At 53.9% G+C, this 24,111-nt stretch overlaps 1 protein-coding gene across 2 annotated transcripts; it reads left to right on the forward strand.

The window, feature by feature from the left end:
• The first annotated feature begins 277 nt into the window (after positions 1-277).
• Positions 278-21,451, forward strand: LOC139045491 (myelin and lymphocyte protein-like). Of its 2 annotated transcripts, none has more exons than XM_070511740.1 (4): positions 278-525; positions 15,628-15,783; positions 16,936-17,061; positions 19,050-19,410. In XM_070511740.1, the coding sequence occupies exons 1-4, from the start codon at positions 451-453 to the stop codon at positions 19,122-19,124; spliced, it is 432 nt and encodes a 143-aa protein (XP_070367841.1). In that variant the 5' UTR covers positions 278-450; the 3' UTR covers positions 19,125-19,410. The 2 variants fall into 2 exon arrangements, with proteins under 2 accessions (XP_070367841.1, XP_070367840.1); XM_070511739.1 differs by lacking the exon at positions 19,050-19,410 and adding an exon at positions 21,206-21,451 and having other exon boundaries at positions 389-525.
• The last annotated feature ends 2,660 nt before the right edge of the window (positions 21,452-24,111 follow it).

Consider the following 24,111-nt stretch of genomic DNA (forward strand, 5'->3'; position numbering starts at 1 on the left):
AAGGCGACCCAGCTTAAGAACAGTTAAAGCAATGGGGACCCAAGCGGTGCTGCGATGGGGGAGTTTGGAGCCTAGTTATCGAGGGTTCTCATTCTTAGGGAATGGAGATCCCCTGCGAAGAGTGCAACGCGTGCGAAGCGCTTCGCTAAAGTGGCTTCTCCTGCTCCCCACGGGAGATGGCACACAGAGGTGGGACGCGGAAGTCAGGGCCCCGCCCCAGTTCTGCAAGCCCGCTGTACGTCCTGGGGTGGTTCTGGGCGGCGCCCGAGGCAGTCTGGCGGGTCGCTTGGGGCGCGCAGGGCTGGCTTGGGTAGGGCGGGGCGGGCGGCGGCCCGGGCTCCTCCCTCCTGGGTCTCTGGCCTGCTGGGGCCCGCGGGCCACTGGACTCTGCCGAGCAAAGGAGGCTTCAGCACAAAGCCAGAGCCGCTGGAGTCCTGTCCCAAGGCCAGCATGAGTGACAGCCCTCAGTCCAGTGGCATCAAAGCCTTAATCACCTGCCCTGCACTGCATTTCATCTCGGAGCTTGTGAGTGGCTGGCGCACCGGGAAGGGGCGAGATGGGCCGTGTGGCTCCTCCCAGCTGTCTAGAACTGATCCGCAAGTTGCGCGGGTCTTGGGAGCATCGGGTTGGGGTGGGGGGAGGGTGAGGAAAGCCTCCCCCACTCGAGTCATTTGGTCCCTTCTAGACCAATGGCAATGGGGGAAGCAGTCTCAGGGATTTAGGTGGAAAAAGCAGATTCGCGAATGGGTCAGATGTAAGAAGCGAGCCAGGGTCCTTCCTTGCTTGCTGGTTCCATAGCTGCGCTCCGACCCGCTTCCCACGGGCGCAGAGGAAGCCCTGATGGGACAGCGACTTCCTTGTACCGGTGCCCAGCTTTGTCCAGGGTTAGGATTTCGTTTACAAATATCAGCAAAAGAAGCCTGAGCATCACCAACTGAGGTTTGCGGACTAGGTTGGTGTCTAGGAGGAACCGAATCTGGAGTATTCTCTTCTGGTCTTTGAACGTTTTTGATGAGAGAACATATCTGCCGCGACTTTGATCTGGAAATAATAAAACAGGCCACTGTTTGATTCAGTCATTCTGCCCTGTGTGTGGAGTAGGGGGAGGGGAGAGGCTGGCAAGGTGGTCCTGTGCCTTGGCTGACCTTGAGCAGTCCGAGGACCCCCTTAACTGTGGTTGGTCCCTCTTTAGGCTGGAGCCCCACAGCTCCACTGGTGGCTGTGGGAAAGCACTTCCTACCCTGGGCTCCTGGTACAGTGCTCACTGTGTCACCAGGCTTCAGACGGCCCTCAACCTAAACTCCCCAGGGGCTACAGGTCCGTACCTGGGAGGGGCTGCTGTGTGTATTCTGTGGGTGCGGGGTGTTGCAGCCACGGAGATGCCATTCCCAGCACCCCTGGCCCAGAAAAGTTGGTTGGAAAAGAGTTTGTCCAAACCTGACTGTTTAAAAACAGGACCCAGCTTCTTCTTGCCTGATTGGAGGCCGGAGGGTGTGACCAGCACAGGGAGGAGGCTCTGTCATCCATGGAGGGTTTGGAGAAAGGGCTAAGGGGACCAAGGTTGCCTGGTTGCCCCGTATCACTGCATTTGTGAGGGCTGAGTTGAGCCCACACCTGCTTATATCCAGGGCTGGCTGGTGACGCAGTGGTTAAGTTCCTGCTCTCTGCTTCAGAGGCTGGGGAATCGTTGGTTCAAGTCCCGGGCATGGACCTACACACCACTTGTCAAGCCATGCTGTGACATTTCCTCTCAAGCGAAAAGAGGAAGATTGGCAACAGATGTTAGCCCTGCCTCACCAAAAAACAAACAAACAGAAAACCAAAACCCTGCATGTATCCAGAGTGACATCAAGTCCTGGGGCCACCCAGGGTCAAGGAAGTGACATCTAGAAGAGACCCTGGACACCACTGCACCCAACCCCACCATTTATAGATAGGGACACCCAGGCCCAGATTGGGGAGGGGCTTGCACCCACTGGCACATCCTTTCCCCAAGTGGCTCCTCTGGGTGCCGTCTGTTCAGTGCTTGGCCTATGCTTGCCTGAGGCTGGAAGTTTGAAGATGAGCGCACAGCGCCCAGGACCCGGGATGAGTGGTGGTGGTTCCTTCAGAGGCCACTGTGTTTACAAAGGCAGATTCATGACCAAAGAGATGGTGGCTGACAGTGAGGCATGATGGGCAGAGAGATTTTTAAGCAACAAAAGGTCCTCCTAGTGTCTCTTCAGTTGTCCTAATGGGGGGCTTCCTCTGGCTTTGCAGCTGTTTGGGGAGCACTGTGACAAGAATCATGAGAGGCTGTTAGCTGGGCTTCATGCAAAAGACTCTGGGTCACCTCCCTCTCTTGCCTTCACAAGAGCTGGCTCAGGTGGCAGCAGGAGATGGCGGGTGGGGGGGACCTGGCTTCACAGAAGGGATGGCCTTCCAGTGCCCACTGCCTCTTCTTGGGATCCCAGCCCAAGGGAAGGAGTGCCCCTAGGGGTAGAAACAGCCCTGCCAGGCAGAGTGGTCTGCAAGGGAGGTGACAGGAGGATTCCCCTCTACCAAGTGAAAAGAGAGAGCACTGGGGTAGGAAAGCTCAGAGCCCTGAATTAGTGGAAACTTACTCCTTCAGGGAGGTTTTGTGACCTGCGATAGTAGGGGCTTCTAGAAGAAATAATTCTCCCTTGTCCAGATCACTTCCCTCTCAGCTGTCTTAGAAATTGTTTTTTCTCCTCTACCTCAGCCCCTGCTCCACAGATGCCCACCCCCTCACCACTTCCTGAGAGATTGTGGACACCTCTGTTGTCATCTCCAATCTTTTTCTTCCTCTCTAGATTGGGGGATGGCTCCCAGGGTGCCTAGGAGAACAGAAAAGAAAGCAGATACCAGTCCTTTAAGCTTTTCTTGGCATGGATTATACATCTGAAGCTGGATGTGGTTTGGTGTGTGAAAGAGCAGGGAATTAAGGGGCCTGAGGTGGTGCTGTCCAACCTGGGAGAGTGTTTTGTAAATTATGGACCATTACAAGACAACAACAAAAAGATAAACAAACCAGTTAGAAAACGAGTGAAGAACTTGAACAGACATTTCTCCAAAGAAGATATAGGAATGGCCAATAAGCACATGAAAAGATACTCAACATCTTTAGTCATTAGGAAAATGAAATCAAAATCACAGTGGTGTACCATTTCACATGAAATTAGGATGGCTATTATCAAAAAACTGGAGAATAGCAAGTGTGGGCACGATGTGGAGCAATTGAAGCCCTCACACATTGCTGGTGGGAATGTGAAATGGTCCATCCACTGTGGAAACAGTTTGGTGGCTCCTCAGAAAAATGACCCTGTGACCCAGCAATTCCATGCCTAGGTTTATAACCAGAAGAACTGAAAGCAGGGACCTGAAATAGGTACATGGACACGTGTGTTTATAGCAGCTCTATTCACTGTAACCAGCAAGTGGAAATAGTCGAAAAGTCCCCTCAGTGGATGAATGGACAAACTGTGATTTATTCACACAGTGGAATATTATGCAGCCATAGAGAGGGAGGAAGCACTGAGACATTCCACACAGTTGGAAACACTGTGCTGAGTCAAAGAAGCCAGTCACAAGGGTCACATATTGTATGATTCCATTCATATGCAGTATTCAGAATAGGCAAATCCATAGAGACAGAACACAAACTGGTGGTTTGCCAGGGGCTGAGAGGAGGGGCAATGTAATTTTCTGTCAGTCCAGTGGTGTGAAATGCTTGATTAGTTTTTAAATCTGTCCTCCAGCGAGTTGATTACTCACAGTTCCCATTTCCATGCCTGAGCTCCCAATAGCCTGGGAGGGGCAGATGTGAAACCCTTGGCCTCCAGGACCAGCAAGGTGGGGCTCCCCTCCCCTCCCAAGGCAGGGGCACTGCCCACCAGAGCAGGAAGGGCAATGGCTCAGGGTGGGGCACGGCAACCTTACCCTGCCCAGCACCCCACCCCAGAGCTCCTGCCCTCTGAAAGCTCATGGTCCTCTCGGGAGGTGGAAGGCAGCCCAGCCAGGGGTGTGACCCTGCCTCTCTGAGCCGCCGGACCCCACAGGCCATGCTGCTGTTGCAGGCCGTGGGGTCCCAGTGCACCCCACACAGGCCCTGATGGAACGTCCAGGGTCTCCCCTCCCCAACAGCTGCACCCAGGGCTCTGCTTCTGGCCTGTTCCCCTGCCCCCACCCAAGGGGGACTTTCCTTTTGGAACCACAGTCTCTGTTTCTTCCTCCTCCTCCTGCCTTCTAAGCCAGGAGCGTCCTGACACTGGGCCCCCATTCACAGCATAGGATGTTAACGTAGGACGCTGTTTGTCTCAGCTCCAGCCAGGCCCCAAGAGGAAACTTCTCTCAAAGTACCAGAAGGTACCCCCCACTTTCAGAATTTGGGAAGGAAATACCTCAAAAGGGGTTCTGAAGTCATTAACCCAGCTCCCTCTTCCTCGGCCTGTAAAGAAGTACAGCCTCTGAAAGAATGGCTTGATTTAAGAGAGAAAATTTTTTTAGAAAGAGTCATCTAGGAGTCCCACCCACCTCTCCAGGGCAGGCGCCCCCTCCTTGCATGTGCCCCTTAGGAGCTTGGGGACTCAGATGAATAGGGTCACCTGGTGGGAGGCTGCGCTTGTAGGGTGCACTTTTTGGGGTGGGGCGGGGTAGGAGAGCCACCTGGACTTGGTTTGCAGTTTCCATTCTTACAGGTGGGATAATCTCTCTGTCCTAGCACTTTCAGGAGAGTAGGAGGACCCTGGATGCCATGGCAGGGAGAGCTCAGGCTCAGGTCAGGCCGGGACAAAGGCTGACTGTTGCACCCACAGGCCCACAGAGAGTGGGAGAGTGCATTGGACTGCTGGCCGAGGCCGGGTCTGCAGCCTTAGGAATGGATGGCTTTGCTCTGGGCTCAGGCACATCCTCTGAGGGAAGGGCTGGGGTGGGGGACCGGGCCCCGTGTGGCCTGCCTTGAGGTGGGAGGGGGCCAGTCAGTCTAGACTGGATGGGGGCTGGGGGCTGACTCCTGATGGATCCAGAGCTGAGCCCTGGGTCCCATCTGTGACTCAAGCCCATCTGGGCTCCCTCCTGGCCTCTCAAGTCTCAGTCCCTGGTGACGAAAGATTTTCACATATTGAGGTATATGTGGTAACTATTTGAGTTAAAAAATGATTCAGCTTGAACTAAAAAGTCTGGCTTATGGCCTATCAAACATACGTTGTACATCTGCTTACCCACTAAAGTAAAGAATGCACTGTCTTAAGATGAGAATGCAGACTTCCCCTTCTACGCCCCACTGGTAATGCCCACCCGGAATAGTCCCTTTTCCTGACGTCATGGTCATGTTGACCTGCTAATTTGCAACTGAACACCGCTTTGAAATTTTGATGTAATTGTATCCTGGGTGTGTTCAATGTATGTTCTTTGTTCTAAAAAAATATAAGACTGTACTGAAACCCACGCTTCTCCGGGAACAGCTTCTAAGGCCTTTCCGGGTCATAATCCTCATTCTGGCTCATAATAAACTCACTCCAATTCTGATTTATCGGTTGATTATGGATTATTTGCATCAACACTGGAAATAGTGTTTTGGACCAAAGGCCACCAAGGGCAGGCCCTATGAGATACCCCAGCAGGTGTCCTCCTCGGGTGCTGATGGATGAGGACAGTGGGTGGGCCCCCTCATCCCTGGAGCACTGCTGCCATGGGGAAGTGTGGCTGACTCCTCACAGGTTGCAGACTGTCCCGGGAGCAGGAGCAGCTCCCTGGGTTCTCTGCGTCCTGGGCCCTGACTTGCCCTCTGCATTCTGGTGGAAGGTTTGGTTCCTGGTTGACTCCTGCTGGGCCCCAGCAGCATAATGACTTCCTAGGGGGATGGACTGGCCCTGATTCTCTGCTCCAGGCTCTCTAGCACTCCCAACTCATCAATAGCTACTGTTCTGTCTACACTGGGGCAGAACCACTCCTGTGGTGAATCCCTGTAGTGCTCCAAGGCCCTGGGACCTGAGAAAAACATGCAGGAACCAGAAGAAAAACCTTGTCTCCAGCCATCACACCTTGATCTGCACAGGAGGTGGGAAGAGGAAGGCCCAGGGCCACCCAGCCCCTCTCAGCTGACCTGGAATTGCACCCCAGAGCCCCCCTCCTGTTAGAAGGCAGTTGGGCTGGAGGGGAGGGTGCAGGAAGAGGAGGAGGAGGGGGAGGACCCTGAAACTCCTGGATCCACCTTTGAAGGAGGCCCTTAGAGGGCCCAGGGCACAGGCTTTGGGGGGGACACTCCAGGAAAAGAGCAAAGGAGGAAGGACAGGAGATGAAGGCCACATCCTGACTTTGGTAGTGGGGGTGGGGATGGGGGAGACAAAGATTGTGTTGATGGACCCAGGGGATGAGGACCACAGGTCTGTGCCTGCTGAAGAGGGAGTGATGGCCTTCAGGGTTCAGATCTTTTGCTTGTTTTTGGTCTTAAACACACACCTTGGTGTTCTTTCCTCTGAAGGGACAGAGCCTGTTAGCCAGTGGAGGGTGGGGGAGGGGAGGCTGCCTCCCATCGCCTCCTCTTTTGGGTTCTCTGCTCCTCTAGACCCGGGGTGGCTGGGAGCAGGACAAAGGTTAACAGGCAGGCTCCTCTCCCTCTGTGTTACTGTTCTCATGGCCATTTCTAAAGCCAACCCTAGACACAGGGAGATTTCATGGTGAGCTGGCCACGGGTGGCCTTGGGTAACTGCCACACGTAGGGAGGTCCTGACCTGGCTCCACAATCAGCCTGTCAGAGCTGTGTCAATGCAACTAATCAATAACGAATCTATAAATCAAATTTGGGGTGAGTTTATTGTGAGCCAGGTTTGAGGACTATAGGTCGGGGCTTTCCCTCCCCAAGAATGGAAGGGCACCAAACATGTGGGGTGTATGAATGGTTATATACCATCTTGGAACAAAGAGCACATGTCACATATGACAGGAATATCTCTTTTACTACTGTCATGAGATGCTTACCTGGCACAGCAGCTTCATGGTCAGCAGGTTGGTGTCACAAGGTGAGCACAGCAGGTTGGTAATTAATTCTTAGTTCCCAGGAAGAGATATTTATCCTTAAAGAAATAGTGATATAGGTGGAAGATACATCCCTATCTTTAAGGACATTATCCTTGTCTTTTGGACATAGTAAGCGTTTTAAGCAAATGTATAATGCATGGTCAACAGACTCCATCAGGCCTTTTTGGAAACACAAGGTCAAGCCAAATTAATTTTACACCAAATGCCTTGCTCACATACTTCAGTATATCCTTTGCTTTTCATTTATTTATCATTTTTCCCCTTTGATCACTAATCTTTTGATAGAAAGCATTGATGAACAAAATATTGTCCTTCAGTGCCAGGGTGGTTGCTGCCTTGGGTCCATCATGTCCCTTGGTGCTGGGCATTCATCTCATTTATTTGTCCAGTTATCCACATGGGGGGAAATAGACAAGTGTAGAGATATGTATTAACAGAAGAAGAATTTCATAGTTTATATAATTTTTAGTTAATTCTATATTGTTTACAAACATTGTACATGTGCTTTTAGGTGACTCCTCATGCTCGCATTGCTTACAATTATAGAACAGATATAGTAACAATGATGGCAAGTCTATATTTGAAAAAATTAGTTTTAAAATGAGTGTTTTGGAATAGCCTTTTATCAGAAAAGGAAACTCGTCCAGGGTTGTAAGATCAAATGACCACCTCAAGTCACTGAGCAATCATTACTCTAGCCTGCATTTCAGTCTTAGAATACAGAGCAAATAATAACTATTTTGAATATTATGATAATACAAAACTTCCAAAGAGTAATAGAAATAAGAATTGCAATCTGGATCAAAAAAGGGAACCAATATGTGAAGGGGGCCAACCAAACAAATCAAAGCTGGGTGTAGGATCACCTAAGACATTTACCTGCTTTTTCATATGCTCTAGCAGAGATGACACATTGGAAGATTCATCAGGTACAGAAGGACAGCAGTCAGTCTGAGTGACTGTACATGTTCCACCTGGGGATGCAGTTAAAATATCTAAGCCCATTCTATTTTGAAGGACAGCTTTTCTCATTAAAGACATTTTAGTATTTAATAAGGCTATTCCTGCTTGACTCTCATTAAGGGCATGTTGAGTAAATTTAGTCAGGGCATGTACATGTGATATGATATCTTCTAGCCCCAGTGCATCGGGGGCTTGGTCTTTCTCCTCTGACCTCCTCTCCGTGCTTCTCCTGCCCCCTGGTGCTTATGTCCTCTTGACTTCACCTTGATGCCACTGCCCTTCCCTGCAGGAGCTCATCCTTAACCAGCCTCTACACACACTCACACTCACACATGCGCGCACACACACACACACACACACACGGTAAATGCCCTCTACTCTAACTCACATAATGATTCACTTTTGAGTCACCAAACCTTGGACCTGGGACTGCTGAGCCTCTCCTTGGGCATACCGTCAGCATGCTGGTCAGTCCCCTCGACAGCACCCCTCCTGGCATTGCGTGGTCCCTGACTGCTGACAGAGCTCAGTGGGGACAAACACTTCCAGCAGCAGAATCGGGGCTGCTGATCCTGTGGCCTCGGGAGAGCACCCAGGGCCCAGAGTGCACAGCAGCTGGGACGAGTCTCATCCAGTGTGGCCAGCTTTTCTGTTCCCTCTTGGAGGATGACTTTGCCCACCTGACCTAAGTGACAAGATGGCTGAGTGTTGGGTGCACAGCCTGTGTTCTGTGCTCAGAGTCCTTTACTTCTCGAGTCCAAGGCACAAACTCCTGTCACACGCACCTTCAGGGCACACCCTGTGCCCTCAGCGCTAGTGGGAGTTCTGACGCTGGGCTCCGAGGGGCCGCATGAGCAGACGTGTGTGTGGGAAGTGCTCTGTGGTTCACGTCTTGACTTGTTATTGGAAGAAGTTCTGCTTGTGGAGACCCTGACACCGTAAAATGGAGGCCCTGAGAAAATCCAGAGAATTTGAGCAATTCCTCTGCACTGACCTCAGGTGTCCACGTCCTGCAGCAAGAACACTGGACGGTTGTGCCCGCGGAGCTCCTCCAGCCCTGCATGAGCAGGGGGATGCCACATGGATCTCAAGAATGTGCTGGAGGATCCCTTTCCCTTTGTGACTGAGGCTCACTGTTTGCAGGAGGACTTGCTCATATTTTCATGTTCTTTGTGTTTTCTTCAGCAAAGGGAGACTTTTTCCTCAACTTTCAGTTTCTGGGAGATCATAGGTTTTTCTCTTTGCTGTTGAAGTTACCTTTAAATCCTGGGTCGCACCTGGGTGAGGAGGGGGTCCCTGTGCACGGTGAGATCCTAGCCCTCCTGAGATGTCACGTGGTTACAGGGGAGGCTCTGCCTCATCACATGACAGCTGTGACAGCGAGTACTTCGAGTGCTCCCCACGTGCCAGGCACTCGGGCCCAACCCCATGAGGTGGGCACTGCTATTATCACTGTTTTTCAGAGAGGGAACAGAGAAGTTAAGTAACTCGCCCAGGGACAACAGGCCACCCAGCTAGTAAGTGACAGAGCTGATTCAAACTTGGTAACTCTGGTTCTAAAGTCTACACCCTTCACCACCCTCGGCTGCCTCCTGTGGATTAATTCAGAAAGAAAAAAAGAGAACCTTCTATAAGTTTACATGGGATCTCCCCCCATGACTATCTTTTGAGGAAATCTTTTTTCACAAAAATCAACTGATTGAGTAGACCACAGATCTAAACTCTTTAGGTGTTTGGAAATTTTTTGTCTCACTTTGTACATTATCCTTGGTACTTAGAGAACCAAAGCTCAGCATCCTAACCTGGACTGAATTAAAGACGGGCGGTTTCCAGTCCTGAAACACCAGGGTGGGTGGGGCCTCAGATCACCAGTTCAACCCCACTCACAGACTCTGAGGCTGGGTCCCAGCGTCTAGAGGACACCCAAGGTCGAGCTAGTCTCATGTTCAAGGCAAGAGAGGGACTGAAACTTGAAGAGAGGAGAGGCGAGGAGAGGAGAGGGAAGTTTGCCCATGTCCAGGGGGGAACTGCAGAGCGTCTGGGCTGCCGTCGCTGAGCCGGGCAGGGCGTGCAGACAGCAGGCGCTTCTTCTTCTGTCTGACGGGGTCACCAGAGCATCGTCCACAGGCTCGTGTTGTGGAGACACATCCCCAGGCCTTTGACAAAGAGCCCGGGTGTCTGTTCCCTGTCCTGTAACTCTGCTTCTCTGCAGTCTAGTCAGATCCTGGGCCCCAGACCTGGGCGTCGGTGTTTTCCAGGTGTGTCAGTGATTCCAGTGTAGACTGAGGGCTGAGAACCACAGAGCCTTAGCCCAGGCCCCGCCCCCATTTTCCAGCTTGGGGACCTGGGCTCAGAGAGAGAGCTCCACCAGGTGACTGTCGGCCCCCCGACTTAGAGACCTTCTTCTGAGAGCACACCAGCCAGCTGCACCCTCTCTGGTGTGGAGGACGGTGACCCAGGGGCAGGCGGGGGTGGGGGGAGTCCAGCCTGTACTGTAGACAGAGATGAAGGGAAACTGAGGCCGTGCCTGCACTTGTGTGCCTGATGTTTCAAGGTGATCGTCTCTGAGCATTTGCCGCCTGGAGGCTGGGAGCTGCTTAGAGTTTTCTTCAGGAAGGAAAATGCTTGAACTCTCACCTACCCCTTTGCTCTTGAGAAGTATTTGTCCAGCAGGGTCCTGAGGCCAGGATGGGGTGGGCTGCTCCCTGCCCAGGAGGCCTGGTCTCCCTGGGTGTGGGTGCAGGGCCCGCTCTCCCTGGTGCTCTCTGCACACTGAGTAGGGGATGGGTGGCAGGCGCTGGCTGTGTCCGTGATTCCTGCCGAATCCCAGCTTTGCACTGAGCGGGGCCTGGAGGCCTCCACACTGGCCCAGCGATCAGTTCTGTCTCAGGCTCACCCTCCCTCGAGCCCCATCTCCTGCCGCTCCTTGTCCCCCACCTCGTGCATGGCTCCCCGGCCTTCTGAAGCCCTCACTGGTGCTCCAGCATCCTCTGGACTCAGTGTGTACTCTTCCCTCCCCCTGGAGAGCTACTTGGTGACCCTGTGGCCAGGTCAGCCAGTGACGTCCACCTTTCCCTTCAGGACTCCACGCCCCAGTCCAGGCTGTTTGGCCCACTCGGGGTGGGGCATCATCCTGCATTGTAATGGGCTGCCTCTGCGTCTGTCTCCACCAGGCTGTGGGCCTCCTGGGTGAGCAGTGTCCTACCCCAGTTGTTGGATGGTGCTGGGCACGGTGCCAGCAGCTTCACACTCACCCCCATAGTTTCAGCCAGTTTGCACCAGCCCGCAGTGTGGGGAGACAGCTGCAAAATGCCATTACAGATGAGGAAGCCGAGGCCCAAGAGGCTGAGTCATGTGCTCCAGCCCCTCCAGCATATGCGGGGTGAGCCCCTCTCCAGGGCTCACGTGTGCCCCCACCCATGCAGACGCTGCGTGGTGCAGGTGCTGCGGGAGCTGGCATGTGCCCGGGAGGAGCCAGGCCTTCATACCTGCACAGCTGTTCCAGCTGTGACACCTTCCAGCATCTGCACTGGAGCTCTCACAGCAGCTGTGTCTGTGTCCAGGGCGCTGCTCCCAGACGTCGAGCTGGAATAGACCCTCTGTTCTCAGCCTCATCTCTTTTCCTTGCTCCACCCGTCCTCTCTCAGGGGTGGTCTGGACCCACCTCAGCCCCCTCCCAGATGGTCCCCTGTGCAGGTCGCCCTGCATTTCTCCCCAGGGCACCTGCTGGGCAGGCTGTGAGGGGTACAGGGCAGGCCCACTGCCCATCTCCTGGGAGAAAAGCCCCTCAGTGTTACATCATTTCCTCTGTGTGAGGACATTCCCTTCACATGATGTGTCACTTAGGATATGTTTCTGGGACAGACAGGGCCTGGTGGCATGTTTCCTATGAGAACATCCCTGGGCACCAGAGGCTCCTCAGCTCATTCCAGTTGGAGGCTCCAGAGAGCTGAGCCACATTCACACAGTGTCCCCACATGGTGGGTCAGAATGGCCGGTGGGCTGAACTGTGATGGTGGAGATATTTCGTAAAGGTCCCCTCGAGGGAGAATTTCTAACCTTGAAAGACGTTATGCCAGATGAAAGAAGCTCGTCACAAAAGTCCACCTTTTATAAATGATTCAGCTCATCTGAAAGTTGAGAACAGGGGAATCCATAGAGAGAGGAATTGGGTCAGTGGTCGCTTAAGGATGGGAGGGGTGCAGGGAGCCGTACCTAAAGGGCACAGGGTTTCTTCGAGGCAAAAAAATGTCCTAAATTGGCTCTGGAGATGATGGCTGCACATGTCTGTGATCATCCTAAACCATGAATTGTCACTTTAAATGGGTGAGCTGTGTAGTGTGTGAGTTCTCTCTCATTAAAGCTGTCTAAAGAGAGAGAACTTCTCCCTGCCATCTTACCATGAAACTCAGTGCTACAGAGAAACCACACAAAGAAAAAGTCAGCATGAGTTTTAAAGGCCCTTTGCAAGGTGGTGCACCCAGAGGCAGGACAGGGTCCTGAGGTCCCAGGGGGCAGGGCTGGGATGGAGCACAGTGTGGGCTTTGCTCCTGTGGACGGAATTCTTACCATAGATCCTAGGAATCTGGATAAGGGTGTGTGAGTGTGTGAGTGTGTGACAGGGAGCATTCCTAGGGAGCTGGAACACAGTCTTCCTCACACTGGTGGAAGCGCACACCCAAAGCAGGTGGAGAGTCGGGGTAACCTCGAAGCTTCCCTCTGCACTGGGGGCCGGAGGCTCAGCCCAGATCTGCGGCCCTGTCTCGCTGGCGCTCACTCAGGACTCTGTGACGAGCACTCAGTGTTGGGACTGCACTCTGACTTCCCCTCACTCTTCCTGCCTTTGATTCCTGACCAAGCCACACGGGGAGGAATCGAGCTGAACTGGGTCCAGGGCACTGAGCCTGAGACCAGGGTCTGAGAGCCGCCTTCTCAGATTGTGCCACTTCCGGGTACCCCGTGCCTTAACTTACCTCCTATGTATTTTACAGTTAATTTTTCCAGAATAACTATATCACTCCCTTAAGAATAAAAGCCATGCCCTTCTCCAGGTCACCTCTGCCTGCCCGTCCTTGGAGCTCATGCTGTAGGGGAGCTCCAGACTCCTGGCTGCCCCCTGAGCCCTTCTCCTTGCCTTAGTCAGAAAAACTTGAGAGTGACAAAGATAACGGTTTTCCCCATGTGGCATTCAGTGTCCCTCAGTACCATGTCCACTGGCCATGTACAAGCTCCTCGGGCCCACTGGGTCCCACGTGGGATTCCATAACAGAGGGCTTTCCCCTCCACGTGCAGCGCCAGCTGCTTCTCTGGGATTTGATCCATCAGCTGCTTGTTTACGTACACCCATCCCCCAGGAGACCCCGAAGGCCAGGGAACCAACTCGGACACTGACTCACGGCTGGACGGGTCTTCCTTGTGTCCCACACCGAGAGTCAGCCCTGAGCAAGGGGTCCTCACCCCCTCCCTCACCTGGTCAGGGACAGGGCCACTTTGTGACTAACCAGACGCACCTGTCTTGTGCTGGATGCTGCAAAGGGACAGTGCAGGGGTCCCTGAGAGCACGTGAATGGGGACTTAGCTTAGATTGGTCCTCTTTGGATGGTCACTGCTTGACCAGGCACAGGATGCCTAGGAAAAGTGTATCCCAGGCCCCTGCCTCTGCCCACGGGATGGGCATGCCCCATCCTCCCTCTTCTCCATGTCACACTCTTGTGCCTCCTAAATCCAAGTCTGTTTCTGCCGTCAGCTCATGTCCCTGTGTCAGTGCCCGTGATGGGAAAGGCCAAGTGACCTGTTTGATCTTAAAGGGAACTGTGGATGAGATCGACACACACGTCTTATCTGTGGCAGTCTGAGGGCTTGTGTTTAACTGATTTTGCTCCAATTACTGTAAGGTGTAAAGTGTGTCCCTCTGGCTCTGTCACGTGCCTTCCTCCAGGCCATCTCAGGTTCATCAGTACAGAAAGTCTTCTGGGCAGAGATGCCCAGATATGATTCATTAAGCACAGCTTGGTTTTTCTAACTCCAGATTCTTCATTGAGCTGATTTTTCTACCAAATGTGATCCTTTCCTGATGCTTCTCAGCTAAGAGGCTCAGAGAACCTCTGTGAGGACAGTGGTATCTTTTACCCAGCAGGTGGGCAGCGGGACAGGGAGGCAAGGTCAAGGTGATGCGGGGACGGTGAGCCGAAGAGTCGAAAGAAAGATTTCTTGGATTCTCAAGGTCTGGCAGTAGTGCTCTTTTATTTAGAGAATAGTGTGGAATAGCATGGGGACAGGACCCATGGGCAGTCAGAGCTGCTGCTGCAATGTGTTGAGGGTTAGGGCTAACTTTATAAGGCATGGGTACTTGACTTATTTTTACTGGAAAAAGAAAAGATGGAGTAAAAAGTCATTAAATGATTTCAGTACAGATGGGGTCTGGTTATTGTGTGGTCATATAACTTTAGATATGAATTTGGTCATATAGATCAGCATGTAGGTGAGGATGCCCTGGGCTTCTCTCCTTGGGGCAGGCTTGATCCACACCAAAGGGATCACTTAAGTCCACACCACAGTGGCCATAGGATTGGGAAGCAGCCTGTCATCAGCCCCTAGATGCTCAGGAGGATGGTACAAGAGTCACAGTAACTTGGAACCTCTGACTGCAAAGCCCTCTCCCCTGTGTCCCAGTGCACGCCCAGCACAGTCCTTTTCTGGGTGGGGACAGTGGATGAGGCAGAGCTGATCTCACTGGGATGAAGAAGGACAAGGAGAAATGGAGAGAAGTACAGAGTCCCCAGCCTTGGGTGTTTTTGTCCACAGGGGGAGCGGGATTGTGGCATTGAGGGTGTTGTGACCCCCACGTCTGTCCTCATTCTCCTCTTTGATTGGGGCTCACTGACCCCGTGAACATCAGCTGGGTTGTCTTCTGGGTACCAATGGGGGAGTGCTGCTCTCATGCCATCCTCGCCACCCAAGGAGCCTGGCTGAGCTGGGTCCTCTCTCCTGCCACTATGCCAGCACTCAGAGCACTTCCTGGACTTGGGGACTTAAAGGTTCATTTCTTTTAAAAAAATGCTAATGACATAGTGTGGCTAATTTATTTTGCTAATAAAGACCAAAAGAATCTTTTGGTCACTACCATTTCATAAAAGAAAGGATATTTTTATATCAAAAATACTAGGAAGGATATAATCTCGGGATTAGCCCTTCTAATGATAATACTGGCTGGTATAAGTCCTTTCTTGGATGATGAATTACTTAACTTCCATGTGCCTCTGGTTCCCCATCTGAGAAATGGGTCAGTACTTTGCTCATAGGATTGTGTGAGGACTAACTGAGTTAATACTTGTAAAGTGTTTAGGACAGTGGCTGGCATATAAATGTGATATTAGTGCGTTTTGAATAAAAAATTAAAATTGTGCTTACAAAGTGAATAAAGGCAAGGAAGCAAAGGATTGGCAAAGACGGAGACTGGAGATCCAGGCTAGAGCCTTGCAGGGCTGAAAGAGTCATTTTTGGTGAGGAAATGCCCATTGCTGCGCTCTGCCTCCTTCCTGTTTTTCTGCCCCTCATGCCCCAGCATGACCTCTGGGTCTGGCCCTTCCTGGTCCAATGCTCACCTTGCCCTCCTTCCTTCTGCAGGTCTTTGGGTGTCTGGTGTGTATCCTGGTTGCCTTGTCCCTGGCGTCCATCCCTCTTGTCCAGGGCTGGGTGATGTTCGTGTCTGTGTCCTCCTTCATAGGCACCACTGTCCTGTTCTTCATGTACATGTGTGGCGCCCACGTTCCAGCTACCCTGGTGAGTCCCAGCCCAGGATATTTGAGGGGGTGGGTAGGACCCTCTGCCCTGGGAGGCTGGCTTTTCCAGTGCTGGGTGAGGCTGCCCTGTAGACGTCTCCCACCCACATTCCAAAGCTGAGCTGGCCCGGCCTTCAGCTCCGAGCTGTGCACAGCAGCCCGGGGCTCCCTGCAGCCAGGAAGTCAGGAGAAGGGGATGGCAGTGTTTGACTGTCACCATCTGCTCTGTTTCCTCCTGCGTGACTGCCTTTTTCATGGATAACCAGCTGCCCAACCCCCCTCCTACCCTGCCTGCATCTGCCAACGGCCTGTGGACACCTCCCATCATCCAGGAGGGCTGGTTTCCGTCTCCTGGGAGCAGGGTCCTGGGGGCTGGCCTTGGCTGCTCAGTGTGAGGCCATGCTTACTGCCCAGCTCCATGTCACAGCTTCTAAAGTCGGGTCACCGGAGTGGGACTTGGTGGGGGAGAGAGATGGCCTGTGGTCTCTGCTCTGCATAAATTCTTCCTTGAGGCCCATGAAGAGGATGAAACTTACACATGGACCCCTGTCCCTTATGTCCCCTGGAAGGGGTGGGGCCATTTGACCAGGTCTTTCACTCTCAAAAGGTCTCCTGCTTACACTTGAGAAATCACCTCCAAATTCCAGCTACTCAGAACCCCATACCAGTACTTTTTGCTTGTAAATATGTCCCCTGCCTCACACCCACCAAAAAAATGAGCAACAATGGAAATGGCTTGGGCCTCTCTCCCCTGCACTGGTCACTGAGGCCAGATTGGAACCAGGACTGTGACCATGTATGACACTTCTCAGGTCCAGAACCGACTTCTGCCTATTCAATCCCAAGCTTCCCCCTCACTTGAACCCCTCTCAAGGGAGAGCAGCGTCCCTTCTCCACTGAAGTCCTTCCTCTGCCCCCAAACCAGCGAGATGAAACTCAGCTGGACCAACGACCTCTGTGAGGTGGTGGTTGGGGTGTGTGGTGATGGTGGATGGGGTGGGAGGAGTCAAGGGAAGCAGCAGAAGATGACCAAGGGACCTGAGCCATGCCAGGTGGGGACAGGGGGGTGGACAGATCTTGCTGGAACCATAGCTACTCCACGTTACCGTGTCTGGACTGCCCATCTCTCTGACGGCCCTTTCTGACCCTGCAGGACGCAGTCTACCACTGTATCGCCTTTCTGTTTTACCTCAGTGCCTCTGTCCTAGAAGCTTTTGCTGCCATCTCCAAACAAAGTAACTTCACGTATGAACAATACATTGAAAGCGCCTTTGCAATGGTGAGTCCCCAAGTCAACCCGCCGGTGCTCACAGCTCCCACCGCCCACTGACGGGGTCTGAGCGGAAGGCTGCCCGAGCCCTCCCCTCTGTTTTTAGTTCACTGACTTTTGAATGGAATAGACCTTCCCCTCATCATGAAGAGACAAAGCCCGGAGAAGGGAGGGACGTGCCCAAGACTCCCTTCTCCACCCGGTCAGGGCTGCAATGCACAGGCCTGGGCTGGCCCAGGGTCCCGGCCTGGGTGGGCTTTGCAGAGGGCAGGTGTGAGAGGACGTGACCGCTGATGCCCGGCACCGTCCGAGCTCTCCGTGAACCATCACATTGAGCCCTCACAGCAGCCCTGGGGTGGGCGCTGTGTCATCCCCATTTCACAGATGGAGAACCAGGGCACCACGAGCAGGATAACGTGCTCCAAGGTCACCGGGAATGGGTGGGGCTGGTGTCAGGCCAGGTGCCCTGTCAGCACCCTCAGCACCAGCTTGGAGCAGTGAGTCTGGCCCCTGGGTGTCCTGGGCCCCTGAGCGGTCTTCCATGGAAGCACAGTCAGGGGCGGGAGACTGGGGCCTGGGGTGAAAATCGAGTGTCCGGGGTCTCCCCAGGCCCTGGCTCTGGGCTGGGCTGTGGGGAGGCCCTTCTGGGCCCAGCGAGTCCAGACCCCCAGCTGTGGGTGTTTGCTGTGCGATCAGGCCTCGGCTCCTCGTGACGGTGTCTCCTGCCCCACAGCTCTGAGCACCTGTGGGAGGAGGAGGGGCCGGAGGTTGCGTCTCCACCAGCTCCCTGTCCACGTCCCCTATGCTCCCTGAGCCTCGGCCTGCTCCTCTGTGAAATGGGACGGTGATTCCTGTCCCTTCCCCTCGAGGACTGTGGATGTTGAACTGCTTCCTGCCAAGGCCTCACAGGGGCCCTGGGGGGAACAGGGCTTGAGCCTCGTTCACCCCGTCAGCGGAACAAACGCGGGGCCGACTGTGTGTGACTGGGGGCACGGTGTGTGCAGGTCTCTGAGCTCTAAAAGGAACGTTCTCCACTGCGGGGCCAGACCCACTGGTGGGGGAGGTCATGACCTGGATTTCCTTTTTAATGGATTGGGTCAGAATGACAGGAGTAAGAGGATATATTTTTCCATAAACGTTTTTTCAGAGCTGTGCATGGTGCACTTGCACCTGTGTGCTAACTCACCATATCAGATGTACTTCTAGCTATGAGTATTGTTTAAAAAGCAAGAAAAAGTTTCAGAAATAGCACTCCTCAAATTTCTAAAGGTCAACCTATGAATTATGGCAAGCCCAAGGTCAAACATAATGACAGATCACAAGATGTCACCTCCATGAGCCAAAGCTGCGCTGTCCCCACATTTTGGAGAGGACAGAGCAGAGGCTGAGAGAAATCCCACAGGGTGGATGCTGTTGGGCACTTGGGGAAGGTTTCTCAAAACCTTGACTGCTGGTCCCTTTGGGCCTGTCCCCTGCTCCGGGGAAGACACATGCTCCTCTTAAGCTCCCAGCCTACTTCCCAGGTCCATCTACATGGCCACCTCATGGTCTCCCATCCCTGAAATGTCCCACAGTTTGGGAATGTCTCCCATATTGGCTCATCTCCCAAGATGACTGCTTTCTAAAAAGTAGCACAGCCAGGCGGCCCCTAGGATGCTCTTCCTTCCCTTGGGAGGCTGGTCATCCACCTCCTCCGTCATCCTTCAAATGACTCTGTTTCATCTCCCCTCATCTAGAGAGCCTTATAGCTCCCCCATCCCAACCCCAGAAGCCTTCTCACCAAACAGACATCAGTAAGGCATTTGCCAACAACTTCCGTAAAGTTATTGCAGACAGCTATAATCACATATAGATGGAACGTGGCTAGTGGGTCAGCACTTGACGGAACAACCCAGATGGGGTGGATTAATGCCTTTGCCTGCTGGACAGATCTCTAGCTGAGAACCACTGGGCTCTACTGTGTTCCGACTTCTCTTTTACTTTTTATCAAAATGCAGCACACATCCAGAGAAGTGAGCAGGATGCAAGTGCACAGCTTGATGAGTTTCCATAAAGTGAACCCCTCTGTGTAACAAGCATGCAGATTAAGAAATAGAGCATCATAAACAGCTCCCAGAGACCTCCTTCCTGTGCTGCCGTGATCACTGCTCAACTACAGCAAGGATGACCACAGGCCTGATTCCTAGCTGCCTAGCTCGATTTTGCCTGCTTTTGAACGTCATGTGAATGGAATTGCACAGTGTGTGTCTTTTCTCTCTGGCTTCTGTCTCTCCGCCTTGGGTTTGTGAGGCTGATCTCACTATGGGTTGGAAATGTAGAGTGTTTATCCTCATTGCTGTAAAGTATTCCATTCATGACTATCCCAGCGTCTCTTTATCCAGGCCACAATTGATTGTGTCCCCCTTTCTGTTAGCTGGGTTGGAGAAATGTGAGCCCGCCCAGGCAGAGTCACGAGTGCCAGAACCCGGAATCACGATGTTCTCAGCAGGCAGGGGCGCTGGGCTGAAACCATCAAGAGGAACTCGAGCCTGGGTCAATGTGAAGTCCCGCCTTTCTATTCAGAATATCAGATGTGTCCATACACAGGGGGAAGGAGTCCTGGTCCCTTAGGGTTCAACCCCAGATCCTGCCCAGCCATCACACGGCCTCCCATGGTCTCAGGGAGGCCCGTCCAGGCTGTGGGAGGTGTCTCAAGACCATCTCCTCACACCCCTGGCCTTTGGGAGCATCTGACCTCCCCCTCTGTGACTCCTAAGTGGGACCTACCTCTGAAGCTGAACTTCTCCCCCATTTGCTGACAGCAGAGTGTCTGCACCAAAGGGATCCCTGGGGTTGGTGGGAGCCGACTGAGGGGAGCTGGAAATTTCTGCAAAAATCTGCAGGTTTCTGGATCTTAACAGTGGGGGGCAATAATGGGAGCCATTTAGGAGAGGGGTTTCTGAAAACCTAAGGATGTCCCTTCATGCCCCTGTTGTCCATGTCCCCAAGGTGTCATTTCTTGCCCTCACTTGGAAAATAAGGTCTGTGTCCTGTTCCTGTGGGGACTTCTGAGGCTCCTCTGCCAAGGGTTCTCGCTGGGTCTGGAGCTGCTCGGACAGTAAACTGCTCCCACCTGATGGAGTAAGGTGTTTTGGGGGGCTGCTCACCCATGGTGACCGCTCCTTTCAGGCGGGCTGCCTCAGAGTTCCGGATGAGCTCTGTCAGATGTGTGATCAAATACTCGGCTTACTCATCGCCTCTGGCCAACGAGGGTGAAGGGTTCGCCCTGTGTGGGGCGGGAGAGGTCCGGCCTGGTGACGGCTGGTGTCTCTGGGCATTTTCATGGGTCACGGACGCGTAGCCGCCCTAAGTGTCGTGCCTGGTTGGACACTCCTGACCCCATGCCCCAGATCACAGATCCAGGAGCAGACATTGGACTCAGGGGCAGCAGGCCTTTAGGAATAGATGGTGCCCAGTGAGCACAGCACGTCAGGGGTTTGACAGGCCACAGGTGACCGTTTGCCACCTTTCCAGGGTCTGTGTTCCCAGCGTCAAAACAGCCGACTGGATCTCCCCAGCAGCTTTCTCAGGGCCCCTCCTTTGCAGCATCTCACAATCCCGCCTCCCTGTCCCTGTCCCTCAGTCCTGTGAGCCTGGCTCCTCGCCCATGTCTGTGAGATTATGATCCTAGAATAACATTCTGATGGGTCTGAGGACGTCCAGGCAGCATCAAGACCTTGACCAGAGCCAGCAAACCCTGTGTTCCTGTTCTCCAACCGAGGCCGCTGGGCTCACAGCTGGTGGACCCGGCTCTTCCTGGTGTGGAGGAAGGAAGGTTCCCATGCAGAGCAGTTGGTACTCGCCTGTGAGTATCATTTGAGGGGCCTCTCAGGGCCCCCGTTTCCAACTGGGTGGCGCCGATGTGGTGATGTGAGATGGCAGATGGCTGACCTTGCATGCCACGTCCAGTGGGTCGTGAGGCCACCTGGAGCTCTGTGCCAAAAGCAATCAGGGCCACATCTGGGCTCAGCAAGAAAGGAAGGCTGCATGAGTGGATGGGAAGCAGTGGTCCACACACTTCAGGTCTGTCATCCCAAAGGCTATGCAAGTGGCTGACCCATGCCTTGCCCTCTCTCATTGCATGCCCACTAATTGTCATTTATCTTGGTTGCAGGTGTTTTTGTGCCTAAATACTCTGCTGTACATGTGCCATGCAATGATGTCTGGCAGCACATGCCTGTTTTCAGTAAGTAATTGCTCTGGGCAAGACATTGAGTAAGCACTTTACATCTCTGTAGCCTCCTGTCCTCCTCCCCGTAGCCACAGGAGATGCCATGACTGTCCCTTTACAGGTGAGGAAACAGACTCACTCGGCTGATGAGAACTGGAGCTGGATTTCAGCCCTGCTCCTTCTGTCCCTGGGGCCCTGTGCTCACTTTCTGCCCTGGGAAGGCCAGACCTGTCTCCATGCAGGCCTGTCCCCCAGCATCTCAAGAAGCAACAGTGAAGAGACAACAGAAGAAGAGACAAAACGTTGCAGTGGACCTGATGCCATTGGGCTGGGGCCTTCAGAGTGAGATGAAGCCAGGCATTCGGGACAGCCCCAGACCACTGGCAGGGTCAACAGCAGGCCATGTGGCTGAGTCCAGGTCCTTATTGAAAGGGACTGGCTGCTGTGAGCTGCAAAGTCATGACAATGCCAGTTCAGGCAGCTGCCAAGTTCCACTTTGCAACTTCCACAAAGCCAAAGGCCCACACAGACCAGTGGATGCCTTGTAAAGAAGGTGAGGACCTGGGGGGTTTTAAGCTCCTGGAACAAAGAGCTGAATGCCTCCATGGACCTGAGAAAGGATTAAGAAGAAACTGATGTTTCCGATGTGACCAAGAGCCAAAGCTTGCAGGACAGAACAAACCACAGTCCCCACAAATACGTGTTGAGGGTGTGCGTCAGGGGAGGGCCCACAGCGAGAGGCAGCTGTGGGTCACGTCCACCCAGGACGTGTTGGAGGCTGTCGTCTGTGACTGCAGTGGCTGGGGCCCCCTTACCTCTGGGAACCGCGCCCCTAAGCCTCTGTTCTGCTCACAGTCAGAATTCCAAAACAGCAGGCAAGATGGTTCCACAGGAGCTAGTGTGGGTCCTTTGGGCTATCTTATTAGGGCGTTGGTGCTTCCTGACCTTTGGTCCCAGGCAGGGCCGCCAAGCAGGCAACATCTAATGAATGTCCCACGTGTCCTTGGGGTGGCACCAAGCTATGCCTCAGTGATTCCCTCCTGCCCAAGACCCAGGGGCAGAGAAATGAGCCACGCAGGCCACAGGAAGCTGTGGGGGCTGGAACCACGTCACATGTCCAGGGACCAATGGTCCCGGCACACAGTAGGTGCTCAGTTGATGCCCATTCTCTGGAGATTTACAGTGACTTCCCCACTCTCTGTGACTCAGAGGCCCGTGTTCTGTCCCCATCGTCCCCGGTCACGGCAGCCCCAAAGAGCAGGGGTGCTGCAGGCAGACCCAGGGCTCCCGGCTGGGACCACTTTCGTCCCTCACAGTAACGTGGGGTCGGTCCCAGCGCAGCCTCTACAGATGGCCCTGAGAGGTGAGGTCCATTCAGAGCGCTCAGCTTCCAGGACTTCCTTCAGCCCACACACTGTCAGCAAGAGCCCGCGAGGAGGCCGACACCCGAGAACGGGACCCCCCAACAGCACTGGGTGCCCGGGGCTGTTGGAGGTGCTTTACTTGTTCCCTTAACCCCTGTGACAGCCATGCGGTGTGGGTAGCATTCAGATGAGGAATCTGAGGCCCAGAGAGGTTAAATGACTTACCCTAGGTCACACAGCAAGTAGGGGTGATTTCCAGGGGTCTGGTTACAGAGCACGGAAGTTACCTGTCATGTGCCACATCTCACTGTGACAGGGTCCCTATCCACCTGGGAGCAGGGGGCACAGACATGCCCAGCCAGTCCTTCACACCCACAAAACTGACAGATGATACTGAAGCTTCCAAAGAGCACGTGAGGAGTGTCGGGGAAACCGAGCCAGGAGCCCACCCTCCTGGGAGGAGTGTCTGGGATGAGGGGCTTTACGAGGCAGAGAAGGCAGGAGGGCTTTCCTAGGCAGAGCAGGGCAGTGACCCAGCCAGGCAGGTGGGGAGGGGACGGTTCAGGAGGTTACAAGGCCCAGGTGCCCTGAAGGTGAGGCTGCGGCCTGGCGTGTGCCGAGGGGCACCTGCGGGGACTGCCTGTGGGGCAGTGGCAGCTGGCCAGGTGAGAGATGCTGTGGGTCTGGGCAGCAGCAGCAGCAGGACAGGCAGACAGGCTGGGCTGGGGAGGGGACAGACTTGACCAGATGCTGGGGAACTGAGAGCCAGTGGAGGGGACTCTGTGGACCCCTGAGCCGCCCGACTGTGCGCCTCTCTCAGCTCAGCTCCCTTGCCTGCAGAGCGGGAACAGCCATCCTGCCTCGTGGGCTCTTGGAGGATGCGAGGACTTGGTTCAGGTCAGCCCTGGACCAAGGAAGGCTGAGGACGTGTCAGCTGCAGTCACCATTATGGGAGTGAAGCAGGGAAAGGTCTAGAATGATCCTGAAGTTTCCACCCTGGGCAGACGATGGTTATTCACTCTGTGTTCAGGATTCATCAACCACGTCCCTGTCATTGTCATAAACTTGGATCGATAGTTTTGCTTTTCCTCACAGAACTGAGAGTTTAATCGGCCATGTCAGAGGTTAAAATGGCCCCATCTGGTAAACCAACTTCAGTCCCTTGGGAAGGAGACCATTTCTGCCAGAGCCCTCTGACCACTCAGTGAAGTGCACCGTGAGGGCCCCAGAGGGTCAGGGTCATCCGACCAGACCCTTCGGACCCTCAGTCACCTGGGCCTGAGCAGCCTCACCCCTCGGGGACAGCAGTGCTGGGAGGGAGCGGGGACGTTACCAATGAAGAACAGGGGGCCCCAGAGGCCCAGAGACTCCTGAAGAGCACCCAGCAGGTTAGTGCTAGACCTGGTCCTCAGCCCCGGACACCCTCCTCTGCTGTCGCCCTCCTCGGCTTCCTGCTCCTGCTGTCCTCTTCTTTCACCTTGTTTT

Source organism: Equus asinus, chromosome 6 (assembly GCF_041296235.1).
Source record: "Equus asinus isolate D_3611 breed Donkey chromosome 6, EquAss-T2T_v2, whole genome shotgun sequence".
Taxonomy (NCBI): domain Eukaryota; kingdom Metazoa; phylum Chordata; class Mammalia; order Perissodactyla; family Equidae; genus Equus; species Equus asinus.

What these genes read in the sequence shown, in the direction of transcription:
- LOC139045491 (XM_070511739.1), top strand. Translation starts at nt 451, where the DNA reads ATGAGTGACAGCCCTCAGTCCAGTGGCATCAAAGCCTTAATCACCTGC. An exon ending in TGCATTTCATCTCGGAGCTT is followed by an intron (nt 526 to 15,627) that starts GTGAGTGGCTGG and finishes TTCCTTCTGCAG; the next exon opens with GTCTTTGGGTGTCTGGTGTG. An exon ending in TTGAAAGCGCCTTTGCAATG is followed by an intron (nt 17,062 to 21,205) that starts GTGAGTCCCCAA and finishes TCTTGGTTGCAG; the next exon opens with GTGTTTTTGTGCCTAAATAC.